Source organism: Erythrolamprus reginae, chromosome 1, assembly GCF_031021105.1.
Source record: "Erythrolamprus reginae isolate rEryReg1 chromosome 1, rEryReg1.hap1, whole genome shotgun sequence".
NCBI lineage: Eukaryota > Metazoa > Chordata > Lepidosauria > Squamata > Dipsadidae > Erythrolamprus > Erythrolamprus reginae.
In genome coordinates, this window is record NC_091950.1 from 328,010,009 (window position 1) to 328,030,215 (window position 20,207).

Sequence of the window (20,207 nt, forward strand, 5' to 3'; positions counted from 1 at the left end):
ACCAAAATAATAAAAAATAAAAATAAGAAAATATATAGTAGGGATAAAAAGGCTGATATATATCTGTCTGATCAGGAGAAAGTATATTCAATCGCCAGTGCATTCAAGATTTTCTATTGTTCTACAATTAAAAAATATATTTTTGTTGTAATGTTCTACAATATCCATTTATAATCTCTCTCTCTCTCCTTCCCAGATATAGATAGATAGATAGATAGATAGATAGATAGATAGATAGATAGATAGATAGATAGATAGATAGATAGATATGCACTCTTCTCCCAAATATGCTTTCTTGTATGCAATTTGGATCTCAGATATATTGTAAAACTAATGATAGAGTATTTCATGAATTATATTCTCATGTATAATACAATGGATTTCCCACTTGTGTTTCACATCCTATTGCTTGAAAAGAAATATGTCATGAATTTTTTCAACAGCATTTACCTTAGATAGTTGCAAATACAATGAATGTAGAACATACTGCAAAATGTACATTAAATGTATTACACACATAAACAAAACAACAGAAATGTAAAATGAAAACATGTTCCTGTCAAAATAGCTCCTACGGTTATACATCATATTCACTGGTGCTGCACATATCATTATCATATATTTAGTTGGTGGTAAAAGATAACAACTGACTTTTGATTCTTTTCCAAACACAATCCAAGCCCTGGATTTGACCTTTAGGTGCTAAATGCCTGATTCACAATATATATACAGTACACTGCTCAAAAAAATAAAGGGAACACTCAAAGAACACATCCTAGATCTGAATGAATGAAATATTCTCATTGAATACTTTGTTCTGTACAAAGTTGAATGTGCACAACAGCATGTGAGATTGATTGTCAATCAGTGTTGCTTCCTAATTATTGAATTTTAGAGTCATGGTGCTGGCCCACCTGCAGGTAGCTACTACTACTGGTTGCAGGAATTGGTCCAAACTGGCTGAATACTACCTATGTCTCCTTCCCTAAACTCCCCACCTGCTCTTTTGGCAGAATTACTTAGCCAGTCCTTATCCTGCAGGAACTTACAGTAATGACCCATGGCTTACTTATGAGGAGTCTAAGTCTAAGTTCAAACACTTCTGATCTTCTTTCTAAAAACAGAGAAACTTGGGAACCCAGCAAAAACCTTTCTTGAAGGGCCATCTGCCAATTTGTATTGCAACAATGGAATGCAGGTGTTTCAGTAGTCCTTTAATATAATCTTGGTGCTGCCAGGCTAATTCAATCTGATTCTAATTTTGAAGATGAAGAAGAATAGTGGTACCAGTAAATGTCTCAAAATCCTCCCCTACAACTTGCAGGATTCTTCTATACCCTCTTGTGCTTGGGAGAAGGTAAAACCACAAATTGAACATTACAATATTTTTAACTTCAAAGACTGGCCCAAATTTACGTACAACTTTAAAGGGGACCTCTTGGCCTTGACTGGAAAACACAAGCAATTGCAAACCATGGTTTCCACTGTTATAGCAATACTGGATGAGTTTGGTAATAGCTCTCCTGAGGCCTGCTTACCCATAACATAACCACAGATTCACAAGGATCACTAAACCTGGAGGGCCACTGCGATGTACTTCCATGGTTGTAGTGACCCAAAAAACAAATGCTGTACTATCAAGCTGTTCCTACTAGTAAAAAAACCCCCTAAAATTATTTTATAAGCATCTAAAAAGAACAAAAAGAATAAAAAAAATACTCCGGAAATTCAGCAAGATGTTAAATTAATCAAATGGAATAACTAAATTATATTTTTGACCTGTGAGATCATGGAAAAGGTCAACAGTAGAAATTAAGATGAGAAAGTTAGGTGTCTGGCAGATAATTCGAATATGTAGATGGCTAGAAAAAGTTATCAATGCTTATATTCTTCAGCTGATATTCTTCCCAGATGAACACTGCTAACTATCAGTAAAATACATCTTTGAGCCAATACAGAAAAAGTTAAAAGCAATGGCAAATGAGCCAATTGTGAAACAAACATTCATTCAAAACATATTTTTAATATGAACAATTGAGTGAACACCTTAAAGCCAAGCAATAGAATAAAAATCTATCTGGATTTTCCCCAGCATAGGTTTTTTCCCCTTACATTTTGATTGGTGATATTAAGTATTTGTGTTTATTCAATGTTCCAAATATCTTTCAATGTTTTAGAAGCAAAAGCTTAGCTAAAATTTTCATTAAGAAAAGAGAAAGGCCACTTAAAAAAATGTTAGAAGCAAATCATGTCTCCAAAAAATAAACCCTTTGTTATATTAACCAATTCAAAATTCAAATAATACCTTTGGCTGCTCTGGGTGGGGAAAAAGCTTCAATTGAAACAAATCAGAATTTTCTCTTTAAATAAAACACAATTTACAGAGACACAATTTGGATCAGGATTGTAGTATCCTTTTGTAGAGACAATGGCTAAAATACTGTAAAACGTATATAGCTAAGGTTGCTAGCTGGATCCGTTTCCACACTTGCATATTACACTTTAAGCCCATACAATTGAAAGGTTCTGTTTTATTGTAAAGATTTCCATAAAATTGTAATTAACTATCGTTATGGTTCTTGCTTCCAACAAATTTTATTTTTTTTTCCAACTGTGGCCTTTCTCCTTTCCTACTGGCTAATGAATCTATTTCTCTTTTAAATATGATTTTAAAGACTTTTAAAGCTATAAACATTATAAAAAGGAAAATTGTTATTTGGCTTTTGAGATAATATAGCATATTAAAAATTCAAAACAGCACAGAGATGGAATGCAAATTATCCAGGGCTGTTTGGACCAGTGATGGATTATGAGGAGGGGAACTGCTGAGAATTCTCTTATTTGAAATGTTCATGGGACATGGATTAGATCAGTGTTTCCCAACCTTGGCAACTTGAAGATATTTGGACTTCAACTCCCAGAATTCCCCAGCCAGCGAATGCTGGCTGGGGACTTCTGGGAGTTGAAGTCCAGATATCTTCAAGTTGCCAAGGTTGGGAAACACTGGATTAGATAACTGCCACCCATTGGTAGTGGACCCATTGTATGGCATACTTGCATGGAGATTTAAGGTGCTTCTTGAGTTTTAAAAACAAGTGAAATCAGTACCGTTTCAATGTGTGTTTTGCTCTGGCTGACTAAAGAAGACCATAACAGATATCATTGAGCATATTATTGCTTGTTTGTTTTTATTGTTTACTTTTTTTACCATTTATGCCTTTCTTTTTGAACAAGAGTAATTAAAATGGTACTTTAAATCACAGGTCACTAACTGGTGGTCTGCAGACCACTGGTAGTCTGCAAGAAATATTTGGTGGTCTGTAGAAAATCTTGGCCCTGGGCTTGATATGGCCAAGAGCAATTAATCCAGTTCGTGCGTGGGAACACAAGGCTGCACCACCCAACATCACCCTGCCCACAGGCCAGCCCCCAGCTCTTAAGGCTTGAGTATAGCAGTGCAAACCACACAAGCTGGAACAGGAAGATAAGACCAAGAACTTGCAGTGCTTAGTCGAATGGCTGCCTGTGGGGGGAAGGTTTCAGCCACCTTTCAGGTCAACATCTCTTCTTCTGCAAGGTGGGAGGCCTGAGAGAAAGTGCCTGCAAACTCTCATCTCTCAAGGAGTCTGGACCACGTTTCCCACACCGCTTTAGCAAGTACTCCTCAAGAGATGAGTTTGCAGGGGGCCAAGCTAGCATCCACAATGGACATGTGTGGAATATGGTACCGGTCATGGTGCGGTTGGAAATCTCTGCCCAGGGGTGGAACTTGAAATGTGCAACTTTGCAGGTGGTGCAATGTGCAAAAAGGAGGGCAGCCCTCACCGACCGGAACAAAATGAAAGTGCTGTTGAGGTGGTGGGGCCAAATTGGGGGTTGTGATGGCTGGAAGCTGACTTAGGTTATTTGTGTCAGCTGGTGGAGCTAGATAGCCCTCAACTCCTGCTGCTTGGGGCTCAGAGTTTTGGTCCAGGGAACAGCCAGAGTTTGCTGTCCATTCTGGATAGTAGCTTGGCCCCTTGCAGATTCTAGTATCTCGAGGAGCCTGGCCAAAGTGCTTCTCTCAGCGGTAGTGCGGCATCAGCATTTGAAGCGGCACGAGAAACTTCGGGCAGGATCCTCAAGAGACGAGTTTGCCAGGTGCCCACTTTGCTCACCCCTGCACAAAACCTTTCCATGGGGCCCTTGGAGAACTTTCCATGGGGCCCTTGGGGGACAGAAAATTGACCCGCTTGTCGCTTGTCGTGCAGTCCCAGTGAAACAGGGACTCCAGAGCAGCTTCCCAGCCCTCCTGTCCCCCTCGGCCTTGCTCAGGGCCAGCTGCATTTGGAAAGCCCCACAGCTCCCAAACACATTGCGAGAGCAATCATGGGCTTCCCAAGGCATGCCCATGTTACACCAACATTCCGCAGTCTGCATTGGTTGCCGATCAGTTTCCAGTCACAATTCAAAGTGTTGGTTATGACCTATAAAGCCCTTCACGGCACCGGACTAGAATATCTCCGGGACCACCTTCTGCCGCACAAATCCCAGCGACCGGTTAGGTCCCACAGAGTTGGCCTTCTCCAGGTCCTGTCGACTAAACCATGTCATTTGGCGGGACCCAGGAGAAGAGCCTTCTCTCTGGCGGCCCCGACCCTCTGGAACCAGCTCCCCCCAGATATCAGAGTTGCCCCCACCCTCCTTGCCTTTCGCAAGCTCCTTAAAACCCACCTCTGTCGTCAGGCATGGGGGAATTGAAAATTTTTTCTCCCTTCCCCCTAGGCTTATAGAATTTATACATGGTATGCTTGTTGGTATGATTGGTCTGATTGGGGTTTTTTAGATTACCTTTTAAGATTAGATTTGTTACATTGTTTTTTATTGTTGTTAGCCGCCCCGAGTCTTCGGAGAGGGGCGGCATACAAATCTAAATAAACTAAACTAAACATCCCACTCTGTCCTGCCTTGGGCTGCATCCACCACTCTCTCCAGCCCCCCATCAGGACAGGGCAGGGTGATGAAGAAGCAGGCTGGGGCGGCCCTTGTCTTGGCCTGCCATTGGCAGATGGAGCGGCTGGACAGAGCAGGTCAGCTGAGGGAGATTCCTTGGGGTTTGATGGGAGGGCAGGGCAGCCAAGAGAATCAGGCCTCTGCCTGGGATGAAAGGGGCTGGGGCATGTGAGTCACAGGCGACTGTTGTCACTTCTTGGTTGCCGGGCAGGCAAGGTGACAGAGGCCGGGCAGCTCTAATTCCTTGAGGAATCCAACTGAAGTTTCCCATGCCACTTCAAATGCTGATGCTGCACTACAGCTGAGAGAAAGATTCAAATTAAAATAAACTATTTTCAAATCACATGGAATAGTTCCATTTTACTCTGCTTTAGTTAGAGAAACCTGAATAAGGACAGTAAGGACTTTTTGCAGACTGGAAATTATGTCTTATGAAGATATGGTTGGAACTAATTATGTTTAGCCTTGGGAAAAGATGACCGGATTGGAAAATTTGATAACATCCTTTGCAGAAAATAATCAAGCCTCTTTTTTATTGTCACAAAGTCAGGACGTTGAATAATGAAAGTTATAGGAAGGAAGATTCCAGTTTACTGTTATAAAAATGCTGTTAAGAATAATAATAGCAATTTGACAATAGAGTCAAGTTCTGAAAAATAAAAATGTTAGGCTTTCTTCACTAAAGGCCTTCAACCAGATATTGAAAAATGATCAGTTGAGTATAGTTTCATTTTGATTCTTCTGTTTCGCAAATATAATCCAACTACCACAGAAATGGGGCTTTTAGCTAATGGATTAAAGTCGACCAACAATCGACTATTTTCCAAAGCACCTGAGGGTAGAACAAGAAGCAATGGGTGGAAACTAAACAAGGAGAGAAGTAACTTAGAATTAAGGAGAAATTTCCTGACAGAACAATTAATCAATGGAACAGCTTGCCTCCAGAAGTTGTAATTTTCCAAAACTGGAAGTTTTTAAGAAGATGTTGGATAACCACCTGTCTTAAGTAGTCTAGGATTTCCTGCCTAAGCAGGGGGTCCCTTCCAACTCTGTTGTTGTTATTATTATAACGACTGTGTGCTATGAGATCTCATTTTAATGCCAAGCATGCAAATATATTTGAATTGCAAGAGTTATTATCAAGTGTGACTTTATTTCCATCACTTTTCTTTACATCTTAACACCTGCTAATCCAACCAATCTACATACATTAAATAAGGCAATGCTTATGAAATGAGATCAGATCAAGTAAAATAAGAATTCCTGGACATGATCAACATAGAAATATTATTTGTTTTAAACATTTTCTTGAATCTTATGATAAATCTGGATCTACAAATCCAATTCCACAATGTCGCCAAGTCATCTGTAATAGCAGGAGCAGGGAGGAAGTGCCCTTATATGTACTATCCTCCCATCCTTGTCCTGGCAGAAAATATAATGGCATGAAATGTGCTATTCTCACAGTTGATCTTGATCCTGATTTCTGGCTCGAAACCCCACAAACCCTTAAATTCACCCTTAAATTCACCATAAAACTATGAATTATAAAGCCTAACAGATTTTATTTAACTTAAGGCTATCCTTGAGTAATGTTAACATAAGGTGGAAAATGCATTAATCTGATGTTTTGAGACTTTTGGTCCTAAATAAGAGGCTCTTCCCTAGTATTTCTCTCATGTAGAAATTCATGAGCAGTAAGGCCATTTGGGAAGTTACTCCTGCACTCCAGTGCTGCCAAGTATCCCATTAAAAGTTTGGATATATTCTCATTCCAAAGTAGCCTATGGTTATGATGCAGATAAATGTAAGAGACCCAGTATTTTAGGCTGGATGTGGCTAATAAATTGACAATATAAACACAGACTTCTGGATGAATTATTAACAAATAATTCACATCTTGAAAATGGAATGCACACTATTACTAATACACAAAAAAAATCTAATTGTCCCTTTAACAAATACTGATATATATATCAACAGTTTATTCAAAAATGTCCAAAGTGACTCTGTTTTCTCTCACGCCCGTAGAAATAAAAGGCAACAACAAACAGTCTGAGCATAACAGAGCTGTACTGTCATTGTTTCAGTGATGGGTTGCTATCAGTTCGCCATGGTTCAGGTGAACTGGTAGTGATGGCAGGAGACTCCACCCACTGGTCTGGACATCATCACAGATGATCTGTGCATGAGCAGAAACGGTGTGATTGCACACACATCTCTGATCTGGTAGCAAAGTTAAATGAAATCCATTATAGTATTGTTTCATACAAGGATTTATGTTAATGTTTGCAAAAAATTATATTTAAACATCCTTACAATTTTTTTTCATACAGGTTGGCTAGCTGGTAGGAGTTTCCATGAATGCCAGCCTCCTAATCTATGCTTCCATTGTTGTTGTTGTTGTTGTTGTTGTTGTTGTTGTTATGACATAACATACAAACACATACTCTTAGGAAGCCAACTTCCTATCTTAATTATAGCTAAAGATCCATACATATACAGTGATCCCCCGTTTATTGCGTCCACAACCATTGCGAACAGGGTACTTCGCTATTTTTCAACCCGGAAGTCAAAAATACCATCTACGCATGCGTGCCGGGCACGCATGCGTAGATGGCAGCGGCTTCCCTGGGTCTTCCCCCTCTTGCTGGCGTCAGCGAGGAGTTTCCCCACCGCCCACGCAAACTCCTCGCTGCCGCCCGCCCTTCGCCCGCCCACGCCGTTCATTCTCACCGCTTTTGAGCTGAGTCCGGGAGCGAATTCGCTCCCGGACTCAGCTCAAAAGCGCCGATAGCAAGCGGCAAGGAACGGCTTGTCTCGGCGCTTTCGAGCTGAGTCCGGTCAGCTCGAAAGCGCCGAGACAAGCCGTTCCTTGCCGCTTGCTATCGGCGGTTTTGAGCTGAGTCCGGAAGCGAATTCGCTCCCAGACTCAGCTCAAAAGCGCCGATAGCAAGCGGCAAGGAACGGCTTGTCTCGGCGCTTTCGAGCTGAGTCCGGTCAGCTCGAAAGCGCCGAGACAAGCCGTTCCTTGCCGCTTGCTATCGGCGGTTTTGAGCTGAGTCCGGAAGCGAATTCGCTTCCGGACTCAGCTCAAAAGCGCCGATAGCAAGCGGCAAGGAACGGCTTGTCTCGGCGCTTTCGAGCTGAGTCCGGTCAGCTCGAAAGCGCCGAGACAAGCCGTTCCTTGCCGCTCGAAAGCGCCGAGAGCCAGCGCCCCCCGGACCCCCAACCCGGGTTTGGGGGGCTGCTAGGAAGCCCTCCATGCCGGCGGCAAACAGCCGCCCCGCCCCCAATCTTCGGCTCCTCGCTAGCGCTGTGGGAGTAAAAACGCCATCTGCACATGCGCAGATGGTGTTTTTACTTCCGCAGCGCTACTTCGCGAAAACCCGCTCGTTGCGGGGGGTCCTGGAACGGAACCCTCGCAACGAGCGGGGGTCTACTGTATACCGTAAATATTGTAAATGTTTACATTTCTAATTCATTTCAGTATTCATTTCTTCCATATACAGTATTTGTCAGTATAACTTATCTTATTTACTAAATCCTTCCATTGTTTTCTATGACTGTAGCAATCCAAAGAAGTTATTTTCTTTTAGGTTCACCTAGAGAATTCAAGCTACTTAAAGCTTTGACACAGAAAAAAAATAGTTTAAATATTTCAATGCGGGTTTAAAACAAATACACATGCCAGCAACTGTATTCTTTGTACAGTTTGTTCTAATCAAGCAGTTGTTGCAATATTTGATTGCTGTGAATAGGTTTGTTATAATGCATGATTATTGCACTCTTATCCTTATGCAGTTATACATGTCTGTTAAATAACATATACTATTGCAAACAAATGAATAAATAAATAAATAAATAAATGGCTGAGTAATAGCACAGTTAAAGAAATTCAACAATACCTGTCACTTCTATGACAGATATTGTAAATTTGTAATTCTTTTACAGACCTATATATTCATTTATTAAGTTACTAATTGCTAATAGAAGGAGATTTAGGAGAAGACTTCAAACTTCAAGACAACTAAGAAAATACAAACTACAGTATGTAATCAAGTACCTTCAATATATGGAATATGCACACAGCGAGACATACATCTAAATAAAATTAACTCTGGGTCTGCATTCTATCAATCATGTACTAGTTGCCCAAAAATACAGCTGTGATGATAGACAGAAAAACAGAGATAGCTGTGGCAGGTACATAATCTACCATGGTACTATGGGGAAAAAAAGCTGTTATAATATGGAAACTGACAGAGTTGCAGAGAGCCTCAACAATTGAATTATGTACAATTACACTTGATTAAGAGCAGCAAGAAGAAAATGAAGCACCAGGACATGAATTTGATTCTATTTATAGAAACTAGTTGTTTTTAAAGTTTAAGCAATAAGACCAAACTTATATTAGCAAAAAAAGTAAACTGTCAGCTGCATACAAAGCCATAATTTAAGGAAATGTATATCATTAGCCTAGCTATAAAAAGAGATTTCTAATCAAAATAGTATCAGACTGAACCTCTCTAAAAATTTTAATGTGAATAAACTGTTGAAGTATCAGAACAAGTTAAGATAGGATACAAGTTGTTGACTTTTGGATATAACTGGTTATAATCCAGTTGTAAATAACTGGATTTCCTGCCTCATAAAGCCCTAAAATGTTAAATTAGCAAGATTCTCTCTGTATAATCATCACTACAGAATGATGTCAAATATCTTCTACTGCAAATTCAAAACTGCCAAGATTGGACATTTTACAAGCTATACAGTAAAACTTAGAGAGCATGCTCTGATCACTGATTAAAAAAAGAAATGGCTAGTTATACATACTTTGGATATCACAGGTCTCAACAGAACTTTCAACAGAAATATTCACAACTGCCAAATAGAGAAAAATTATGGCCTAGTTTGCTAGTGCCAAGTAGTTGGATGCTTCCTCACAGCTTTGGCAGTAAAAACCAAGACTGAATTATGTATGTTACCATTCCATTTCAAAAATCTCCAAGGCCACTGAACGAATGGAAGAGGATATGAAATGTACCGTTGATTAATACGCCAATTAATGCTTCAATTACTGATAGCATTGGCAGGGTCTTTTCATCTCACCTCCCAAATAAATTATTAAGTATGTGAAATATCTATAATCCTAATTCACAAAGAAAAACATAGTACTTCCCTATACAGTACTCAAAACCAAGAATGTTTCCTTCCGTAACATTCCTGAGCCAACAGTAGTTCACCGAACACAAAGATGTATGAAAATATTTAACTTGAGAAAGATCCAGATGTTGTAAGAAACTGTTTCTTTTGGTGCATATATCTACCAAGACAAAACCAATTCAGAGGTGATGGAACTAAATCGTATGAATTCTAGTTTCTGTTCTAATAAAATATATTCTATTTATGTGATATATTCATAAATATCCAGTTGACACAGTATCTGAAATTTCATTTATGTGAAACACAAATTGTATCCATTTAGAAACCTCTCTTCAAAATTATATAAATGTCTGAAATTAAAAAAAGAAAAATATATACAAATGCTATTATTTGTATAACTGACAAAATCATCAATCAAATAAAAAGATACACATAATTCATTTGTAGAATATTTATATCCATCAATCTTAAATAGTTCTAGCAAATTCTAAATTGCGTCACTATATTAATGAACATGACTAACTTAATCAAATTAGTTACCGTATTTTTCGGAGCATAAGACACATCTTTTTCCCTCTTAAAAGAGGGTGGAAATGTCGATGCATCTTATACACCGAATACAGCCATTTGGATCCCATTTTTAGACATAGGGCTTGGGAAGAGAGGTCCTAGAAGCTGGGGGATGGCAAAAGTGGCCCCATTTTTGTGAAAAATGGGCTGTTTTTCACCTGTTTTTTTTCCACAAAAATTTAGGTGTTTTTGGCCATCCCCCAGCACCCAGGAGCTCCCTGCAGGCTTCCCAGACCCTTTTTGCCCTTTGCAAAAATGGGGCTATTTTTGCCTTCTAATTACCACCTCAAGCATGACTGGAGGAGGAATTCTGGGAGTTGAAGTCCATAAGTCTTAAAGCTGTCAAGTTTGAAGTTGTAAAAAGTGTACATGGTTGTAAAAAGTATACATGTTTGTAAAACGTATTCTGCTACATTTTATTCAATAATATATTACTACATCATTTGATTCAGAATACTTTTTTCCTTGTTTTCCACCTCTAAAATCTAGGTGCGTCTTATGCTCTGGTGCGCCTTATACTCCGAAAAATACAGTAGCATCATTGTATTTTATAACTAGATGAGTTGTATAGATGAGTGTCCGGTATGAATAAAATATATTCATATATTTAAAAATATTTTCACAACAGCAAAATTCCTGATCTTGGTAACAAAATCGCTCCTCGGTTTAACATTTCTGTTTCTTAACATTTAAGCCATTTCTGGCTTTATTTTTATTTATTTTTAATAATATAATTGTTAGTACATTGTATGTAACCTACTTGGGTGTTGCCATACAGTAACTAACAATGTTAGACTGTAAAAGATAAAGATTTTAAGGAAATATTAAGGAAATATTACTGGTTGGCCATGAGAGGGCACCAATACCGTTCCCTTTGGGGGGAGTTACTTTGTTAGAGATATATTTTGCCATGAGCTGTATTGTTGCTGTGTGCGTGGTTTGTAAACTAATAGAGTATTATATTGTTGATTCTGTATATTTGTAAATAATAATATTGTTGAATATACATTGATACTAAGTCTGAGTCCTTGTCTGACTAGCCCCCATTACCTACATCCACAACAACTCTGTATAATGTGTGTTGAAGGTTTTGTATCGAGACATACTAATAATAATATTTTTATCACTAGGAAAAGTGTGCAACATGTGTTGCACACCAGTAGGAAATGGTAAGAAGAACCTGCCCCGGTGCAGATATATGAACAAATAAAGAGGGTCAGCAAATAAAAATGCCTACTCCTTATTTTGTTAAATTTTATTATTTAAATTGTAGCGCAGAATTTTAGGAAGCATAAGAACATTAAATGTTTTATGAAACAGAAAATTAATTAGCTTGGAGATGTTACATCCATTTTTTTCCCTTCAAAATCCTAATAGACATGTAACTAAATTGCAATTGGAATTAAATGCATTTTTTACTGTAGCACTTTGTAGTAAAATGAGGCTACTATGTTAATCAGTGCAAATCTAAAATCACACAAGCAGCTTCAAGAAGTTACCACATTTTGTATCATTCCAGGAGGTCTTAGATATTTAGGAGTAATTATCACAAAGGATTAGCAACAATTGATGAAATATAATTATGATTAAAACAGACATCATGGCTATATCTTTATCAATAGTTGGTAGAAGAGCTGCACTTAAATTATATTTCTATTTTTTGTTTCAAAAACTCCCATGTCTGTTGCCTTTTGTTTGGTTCTGCACTTAACAATACAAGTTATTTTCTTTTTATGGTGAATGCAGTATTCCAGGCTAACTACCCACTGTGAGAATTTTTTTCCTGAGTAGCTCAAGGTTGACTTCCATCCTTCCATTCTTCTTAACTGCTAAAATGAGAAAACAGATAGTTTGGGGACAATGCACTGACTCTGTAAACCTTTTTGAGCAGAGTGTCAAACTCACTGGCTGCGAGCCGGATGTGTCACTCACTGGCCATGCCTACCCAGTTCTACAGTGTAGTAGAGATAGACTCCAGGCATAGGAAGACTCTTACCTCATAGCTCTTTCAACTGAGTTCCAAATGAAAGACATGCCTCCTGTCAACAGTCCCCAGTTTTGACTCAGTCTAAAACTCGATTAGATGTATTAGGAGTTTGTTTAAAATTAGAGCAGACTTAGTTTTAGAGAGAATTCTATGAAGACTGTCATACAGAATTTGGAGTGGACAGCCTCAATGTTTCAGCATAAAGAGGTGCTGACTCAAACCCGCTGCCAACATTAGCTTTTTGGGGCAGCAGAGAGAGGCTGTTAGAGGTGAAGCCAGCAGGCGCCATTTTATGACGTAGGGAGACAGGAAGTTGGCTTGAGCCCGCTATGGATGAGATCTCCCTGAAAAAGCTGTCTAGTGTGAAGACAGAGCGCTTCCCTCGAGCACACAGACACCAGAAGAGGAGGCAATAGGTGTGCAACTGGAAGATTTTAACTGCACCGTGGTTTGCCTTACAGAGGAGTTTTTGGTTCACAAAAGCCAGAGAGTTAGAACAGCTTTAGGCACCCAGGACAGAAACTCTCTTGGCTGCCTGCCCCAAAGAGGGAGCAATCCTGGAGCAGCAATTTTGGCAGCAGATGTCACTCACCGCCCATCAACAGGCAGCATAACAGGCACTAGAGACCCACTGAACTGCAACAGGACAAAAATTGCAGTTGTCAAGGCATCGGAGCAGTGAGGTCTCTGGGGCATGCCTGTCATAGCCACTGACTCAGACAGCCAATATCAGGGTTCAGCTGCTGAGGCAATAAGTAGGGACGAACCCCTGCCTGTAGAGCTTCAGGCCTCCCACAGAGGAGGCCTTTCTAAGTCTGGGGAGGAGATAGCCTGGTTGTCCAAATCTCAAAATGGCATCCCCAGCTTTCCCAGAAAAAAGCTTATGGAAATGTCTGAGGTCCATCAGACTAATAAGGCCCAAAGTCAGAATTCCAGATGTGTCTCTTCAAAGTCCGGAAGGGGGATCAGGAGAGCTACAGCCAAGATCAAGGCTAAAACTCTGTCCTTCAAGAGAGCATCTAAGTCCCAGAAAAATGCAGAAAAGAGGCTGCAGAGAGCCCTAGAAAAACAGGTGGCCAAGGGGGCGAGAGAAGCGGAGAAGCAAAGACTCCCCAGTCCCCTGGATTATTAGACTTTGACCATGTTTGACCATGTCCAAATTGCCTTGATTCATGGATCTTACATTCCACATTCCTACAGTGAATAGGACTTTCCATTCACTACCAGATCATCCATAGCTGAACGTCTTTTTGGCTTTGGACCAGTCGCTTCACACTTTTTGGCTTCTAGTACTAACCCTCTGCTCCTTCCTAGGAGCATATGAACACCTTCCGAACTGAGGGGCTCATCTTCCATCCCCATGTATTTTTGCCTTTTGGTACTGTCCATGAGGTTTTCATGACAAAGATACTGGAGTTGGTTGCCATTTCCTTCTCCAGTGGGTCACTTTTTGTCAGAGCTCTCTGCTATGACCTGTCAGTCTTGAGTGGCCCTGCACGGCATCGCTCATAGCTTCATTGAGCTACACAAGCCGCTTTGCCACAATAAGGTAATCCATGAAGGGGTTTCTAAGAGTAGAAAACTAAAATACATCTTTGGATCAGTAGTAATTAAAGATGTGGAAAACAGCTTCAGTAAAAACATATCAATAAAGCAACTCTAAATGAACAAGCAAACTGATTACCGGCATCTGCTCATTATTTCTTAACTATATAGTGATGCTTTGCTTTGTTTACACAAATGATGCACTATGTAAAATATGAACAAGGTTGTTTAAAATGTTTCTTTTTCCTTAGGAACACAGACAAGATCACCCTTGCCTCAAACATAATACTGGAGGGAAGTAACTTAGAACTAAGGAAACATTTCCTGACAGTTAGAACAATTAATCAGTGGAATAGTTTGCCTCCAGAGGTTGTGAATACTCCAACACTGGAAGTTTTAAAGAAGATGTTGGCTGCCGATCGGTTTCCGGTCACAATTCAAAGTGTTGGTAATGACCTTTAAAGCCCTACATGGCATTGGGCCAGAATACATCCGGAACCGCCTTCTACTGCACGAATCCCAGTGGCCGATAAAGTCCCACAGAGTTGGCCTTCTTCAGGTCCCGTCGACCAAACAATGACGTTTGGCAGGCCCCAGGGGAAGAACTCTGTGGCGGCCCCGGGTCTCTGGAATCAACTCCCCCCAGAGATTAGAACGGCCCCCACCCTCCTTGTCTTTCGCAAACTACTCAAGACCCACCTTTGTCACCAGGTATGGGGGAGTTAAGATATTCCTTCCCCGAGGCCATTACAAGTTATGCATGGTATGTTTGTGTGTATGTTTGGTTTTTATAATAAGTGTTTTTAATTGTTTTATTAAATTGGATAGTAACATGTTGTTTTTTATCATTGTTGTTAGCCGCCCCGAGTCTGCGGAGAGGGGCGGCATACAAATCAAATCAAATCAAATCAAATCAAAAAATAAATAACATTTTGTCTCAAGTAGTGTAGGGTTTCCTGCTTAAGCAGGGGGTTGGACTAGAAGACCTCCAAGGTCCCTTCCAAGTCTGTTGTTGTTGTTGTTAATATATTACCACAATTCCTTTCTTTTTTATGTTGTTCACTTTTCTTAATTCAATATTGTTTTAGTTTCTTTCCCTTAAAAGGAAATAAAAACACACCTATTATTAGAAAATGTGGAAGTGAAGAACTTCAACTACAATAAGCAATAATCTGCCTTTATTGATGTGTTGAAGAACTTCTAAATACTGAAGATTTTTATAGATTGTGCAAAAAGGATACTGATATACCTAACCTTTGTTCTGGGTATCACCACCTACTCAGAGAGTATTAATTTTAGAAAAGCTGTTCAATATAGGAGACGCAGAAGAAGTAAAGTACACAATTAGTTAAACACACAGCCGTGCGGGCTAACACAATGGGGCTACTATTTCAAACCACAGCATTATCTTTACACAATTTCACTATGCTATTCACAGAATCTATAAAAACTGCAAAGATTACTAAGTATTTATTTAAGGGAGAGCTATTACCTTTGGGCAGATTATGGGTCCAATTCCAAACTCGGTCAATTTGAAAATAGGCTAGAGAAATTTGAAAGAAAAAGGAATGGATATAAACATGAATCCTCCCAAACATTTATTAACTATTTCGACATTTAGTGCGCCACCGGGAGATAGGTAGTAAAAGCTGTTAAATTTGATACATTTCTCCCCAATGTGAGAGTCTGTGAGTCACAGCTCTAGTTTCTAATCCCAGTTCATAGTTTTATTAGCTTTCTTCAGTCTCAGGGCATTTAGACAGGAATGTTAAAATAATAGATTGCTATACAGTTCCAATGACTCCTCTCTCTTTCTAGAACAACCACAATAACTTCAACTCCCAGTGTTCTTCAGCCAGGATGAGTTCATGCATTTGAATGTTGCTGAGGGTGACAAACACTGCTCTAGAGTGTGCAACCTAAAATTACAATTATGTTTTGTATAGTTTTAGTTCCATATCATTTTAGAGTAATTCACCTTCACCACTATCCAAAATAAAACATACAACTTGCACTCTTAAAATACAGGCTGTTGTTTCTGTGGTAGGACAGGATTTATCCAGGTTTGTCTACTTCACTCCACGTACGGTATTTTCATTCTACTTGTTCTAAACTTAAGGAAAACAGTTACAACCAGCTTTAGATTTTAATAGAAGGCAAAGAGCTTTTAATTTCTGGACTGAATGGTGGATTTATTTGTAAAACTAATCCCACCCATTTTTTAACAAGTTCTGGATGATTTTTGACCCTCCTCTTTTCATTTTACCCCCATAACAAGTCTATACAGTAAGCTGGACAGAGCGCAAATGAGTGGAGTAAAGTAATCTGGTGAGGTTTCAAGGCTGAGAGCAGACTTATTCCTCCATCTTCCTACTCCTAACTCTTTAAGAATATAATATACCGTACTTGCCTTCTGATGGCAAGTATGCATACTTTTTAAAGAAAATTAAGAAGACTGAATCTTGTATAGTTGATATTTCAACTATACGGTATGCCACAAGGATCTGTTCTGGATCCTATTCTTTTTAATATGTTTGTGAGTGACATAGGGGAAGGTTTGGTAGGGAAGGTTTGCCTATTTGCCGATGACTCTAAAGTGTGCAATAGAGTTGATATTCCTGGAGGCGTCTGTAATATGGTAAATGATTTAGCTTTACAGTACTAGATAAATGGTCAAAGCAATGGAAACTGCAGTTTAATGTTTCCAAATGTAAAATAATGCACTTGGGGAAAAGGAATCTTCAATCTGAGTATTTTATTGGCAGTTCTGTGTTAGCAAAAACATCAGAAACATCAGAAAAAAAGGATTTAGGGGTAGTGATTTCTGACAGTCTCAAAATGGGTGAACAGTGCAGTCAGCTGGTAGGGAAAGCAAGTAGGATGCTTGGCTGCATAGCTAGAGGTATAACAAGCAGAAGAGGGAGATTATGATCCCGCTATATAGAGTGCTGGTGAGACCACATTTGGAATACTGTGTTCAGTTCTGGAGACTTCGCCTACAAAAAGATATTGACAAAATTGAACGGGTCCAAAGACGGGCTACAAGAATGGTGGAAGGTCTTAAGCATAAAACGTATCAGGAAAGACTTAATGAACTCAATCTGTATAGTCTGGAGGACAGAAGGAAAAGGGGGGACATGATCGAAACATTTAAATATGTTAAAGGGTTAAATAAGGTTCAGGAGGGAAGTCTTTTTAATAGGAAAGTGAACACAAGAACAAGGGGACACAATCTGAAGTTAGTTGGGGGAAAGATCAAAAGCAACATGAGAAAATATTATTTTACTGAAAAAGTAGTAGATCCTTGGAACAAACTTCCAATAGACGTGGTAGATAAATCCACAGTAACTGAATTTAAACATGCCTGGGATAAACATATATCCATCCTAAGATAAAATACAGAAAATAGTATAAGGGCAGACTAGATGGATCATGAGGTCTTTTTCTGCTGTCAGTCTTCTATGTTTCTATATTACACTTCCCACACCAGGAACAGCACAGCCATGATCAACATTTTGTCTTGTGCATAGCGCCTAGAACCAAAATCCCTGAGCTGCTAGCAGTTCGGAGGCATTTCAGAATAGAGAAACCAAATGGGCTGCAGCAAGCCAACCCAGCTAATTCTACAGCTTCCAATTCCAGCTAGACTTAAACTCTTATCTCTGCACTCCAGGCCTGCCAATACAGGCTATCACAGAACCACCAATTCCGGGTGAATACGCCAGTCCCTGACCCTAGTGAGATTAAATCCTTCCTGATAGCCCAAGTAAATGGCTCATAACTTGTGCCTGTCACTTTCACTAATGCCTTTGTACTGTGAAAGAAACTGGCAATGTTGTAAATCTCTACCACTTATGAACTCGCCTTCCCCTCCTTCTGTCACTCTCGGCACCTATCAAATGTTTTCAGTTGTTGGGGACAAGATATAGATATGCAGGACCAGCCTTGCACCGCCTGGAAAACATTATGCTAATCTGTCAGTCGTCATTTACATAAAATGTATTCTCTTGTGTATTTGGAAACTGTGATCCTTGGTCGTGGATCAGTATCAAGTGAAAGGGGTCTATAGACAACAGTGATTGAACACCTCTTTGCAAATTAAGCCATGACAGGACACTCTCCTAAACAAAGAGATAAAATAAATTGAAATGGATTGATTGTGGCTTTTAAAAGGACATCACCAGTCATTTAATGTTGCAGTTGCCCAAAAGCTGTCAAGGTGTTCCTTTAAAGCAACCACACGAGAGAGCTCAGTCCTTAGAAGACAGTGAGCATCTGCTGAGAAATAATTATGGTAATCAAAACAAGATAATGCAAAACAAAGATGGGGGATTTTTCTTAGAGGGTACATGGCTTTTATTCCAGCTCAGATCCAAGAAAACAAAGATGAACAAAAATAGCAGAGGTTTAACATGGATGCTATTGTTGGAGAAACTGTATATGAAGAAAAAATTGTGCAAGAGGCAGCTTTCGCAAATGTGCTTTCCAGCATTTTTACCAGCATCACTTAGGAATAATTCTGATAAGTTTGTCTACCCAAGCAGTTACCAGTGAAGTGGAAAAAGGAGACAGAAGCAGTAAAATCATATAGAGTAACATCATCTAATGCCAACTGAAGAGCTTATTACTCAATATTTTACATTGCTTAGTAACCTGCCTTATGGTGCAGCAATCAAGTTTTTACCAGGAAGAACTAACTATACATTTGTCAATTTTTCTCTATTCTCTGTGCATGCTCTCTCTCTCTCTCTCTCTCTCCCTCCCTCCCCCCCTCTCTCTCTCTCTCACACACACATACACTCTTTCTGTAGGAAAATGTTGGAACTAGAAATGAATATAATGTCCTTGTTTACTACTTTCTAAAAAAGAATAATTTATTTTGATTTTAATCATTGTTTGCTTCTCTGACATGAAGTGTTATTAAAAAGCTTTCTAATATCCTTATTCTTATTTATTCCTTATTGATGAATAAGGAACATTACTACTTGATACAAGATTTAATAACATCAACGAGAATAGCCATAGCACAATTTTGGAAAAATGAAAATATGCCAAACGAACTGAATTTAATAAAAAAAATGTTAGATTGTGCTGAAGCAGATAAATTAACAATGGAACTAAAAGAAAAAGAAAAAATGAAATATTACCAAATATGGAAAGAATTTTACATCTGGTTAAATAAAAGAACATCTCTTTATAGTGCTGCGAGATAAAGAAATAACTTAAAGAACAATCTTCTTAAACAATCAATACAAATTTTGCTTTGTTTATTTGATAAGAATCTATAACATAAGAACTTAACTATAACAATATACAACTTAAACCACTGGTCTTAACAAAGAAATTTAAAAAAAGAGAGGACGCTGTCAACAGTCCCTACTATAGGAGAAGAGAAGAAACATATCTCTTGCTTGTTTTCTCATTTTTTATGTAAATGTATTGTTTGTCGTTAATGTCTCATTGTATACAGTAATACCTCATGATACGAACTTAATTGGTGCAAGGAGGAGGTTCGTAAGACGAAAGGTTCGTAAGACGAAACATTGTTTCCCATAGGAAACAATGTAAAGTCAATTAATCCGTGCAACCAAAAAAACCCCTGCAAAAAAACGGCTTTCGGCGACTGCTGGGAAGCCACGTGGCTGTTTTAAAAGGTCGCAGCCGGCCTGGGGGGCTTCCCAGCACCCCCCCAAACCCCGAACCCAGGTTCGGGGGGTGCTGGGAAGCCCCCCAGGCCGGCTGCGACCTTTTAAAACAGCCGCGCCGCTTCCCAGCTGTCTCCTGAAGCCGAACGCCAAAGCCGAACTTCCGCGTTCGGCTTCGGGAGACAGCTGGGAAGCCGCGCGGCTGTTTTAAAAGGTCGCAGCCGGCCTGGGGGGCTTCCCAGCACCCCCCGAAACCTGAACCCGGGTTCAGGGGGGTGCTGGGAAGCCTCCCAGGCCAGCTG

General features: G+C 39.5%; 1 protein-coding gene across 2 annotated transcripts in view; it reads right to left on the reverse strand.

Annotated features, from left to right (window-relative positions):
• The window catches only part of PRKN (parkin RBR E3 ubiquitin protein ligase), an 890,155-nt gene that overhangs the window by 466,193 nt on the left and 403,755 nt on the right, over positions 1–20,207 (reverse strand). The window contains exon 5 of one of the 2 annotated variants that reach the window (XM_070733810.1): positions 15,753–15,803. The exons of the other annotated variant lie outside the window; for it this stretch is intronic. Coding sequence (XP_070589911.1) covers positions 15,753–15,803 — 51 coding nt within the window. The remainder of the gene's footprint in view (positions 1–15,752; positions 15,804–20,207) is intronic. 2 annotated transcript variants of the gene reach the window in all.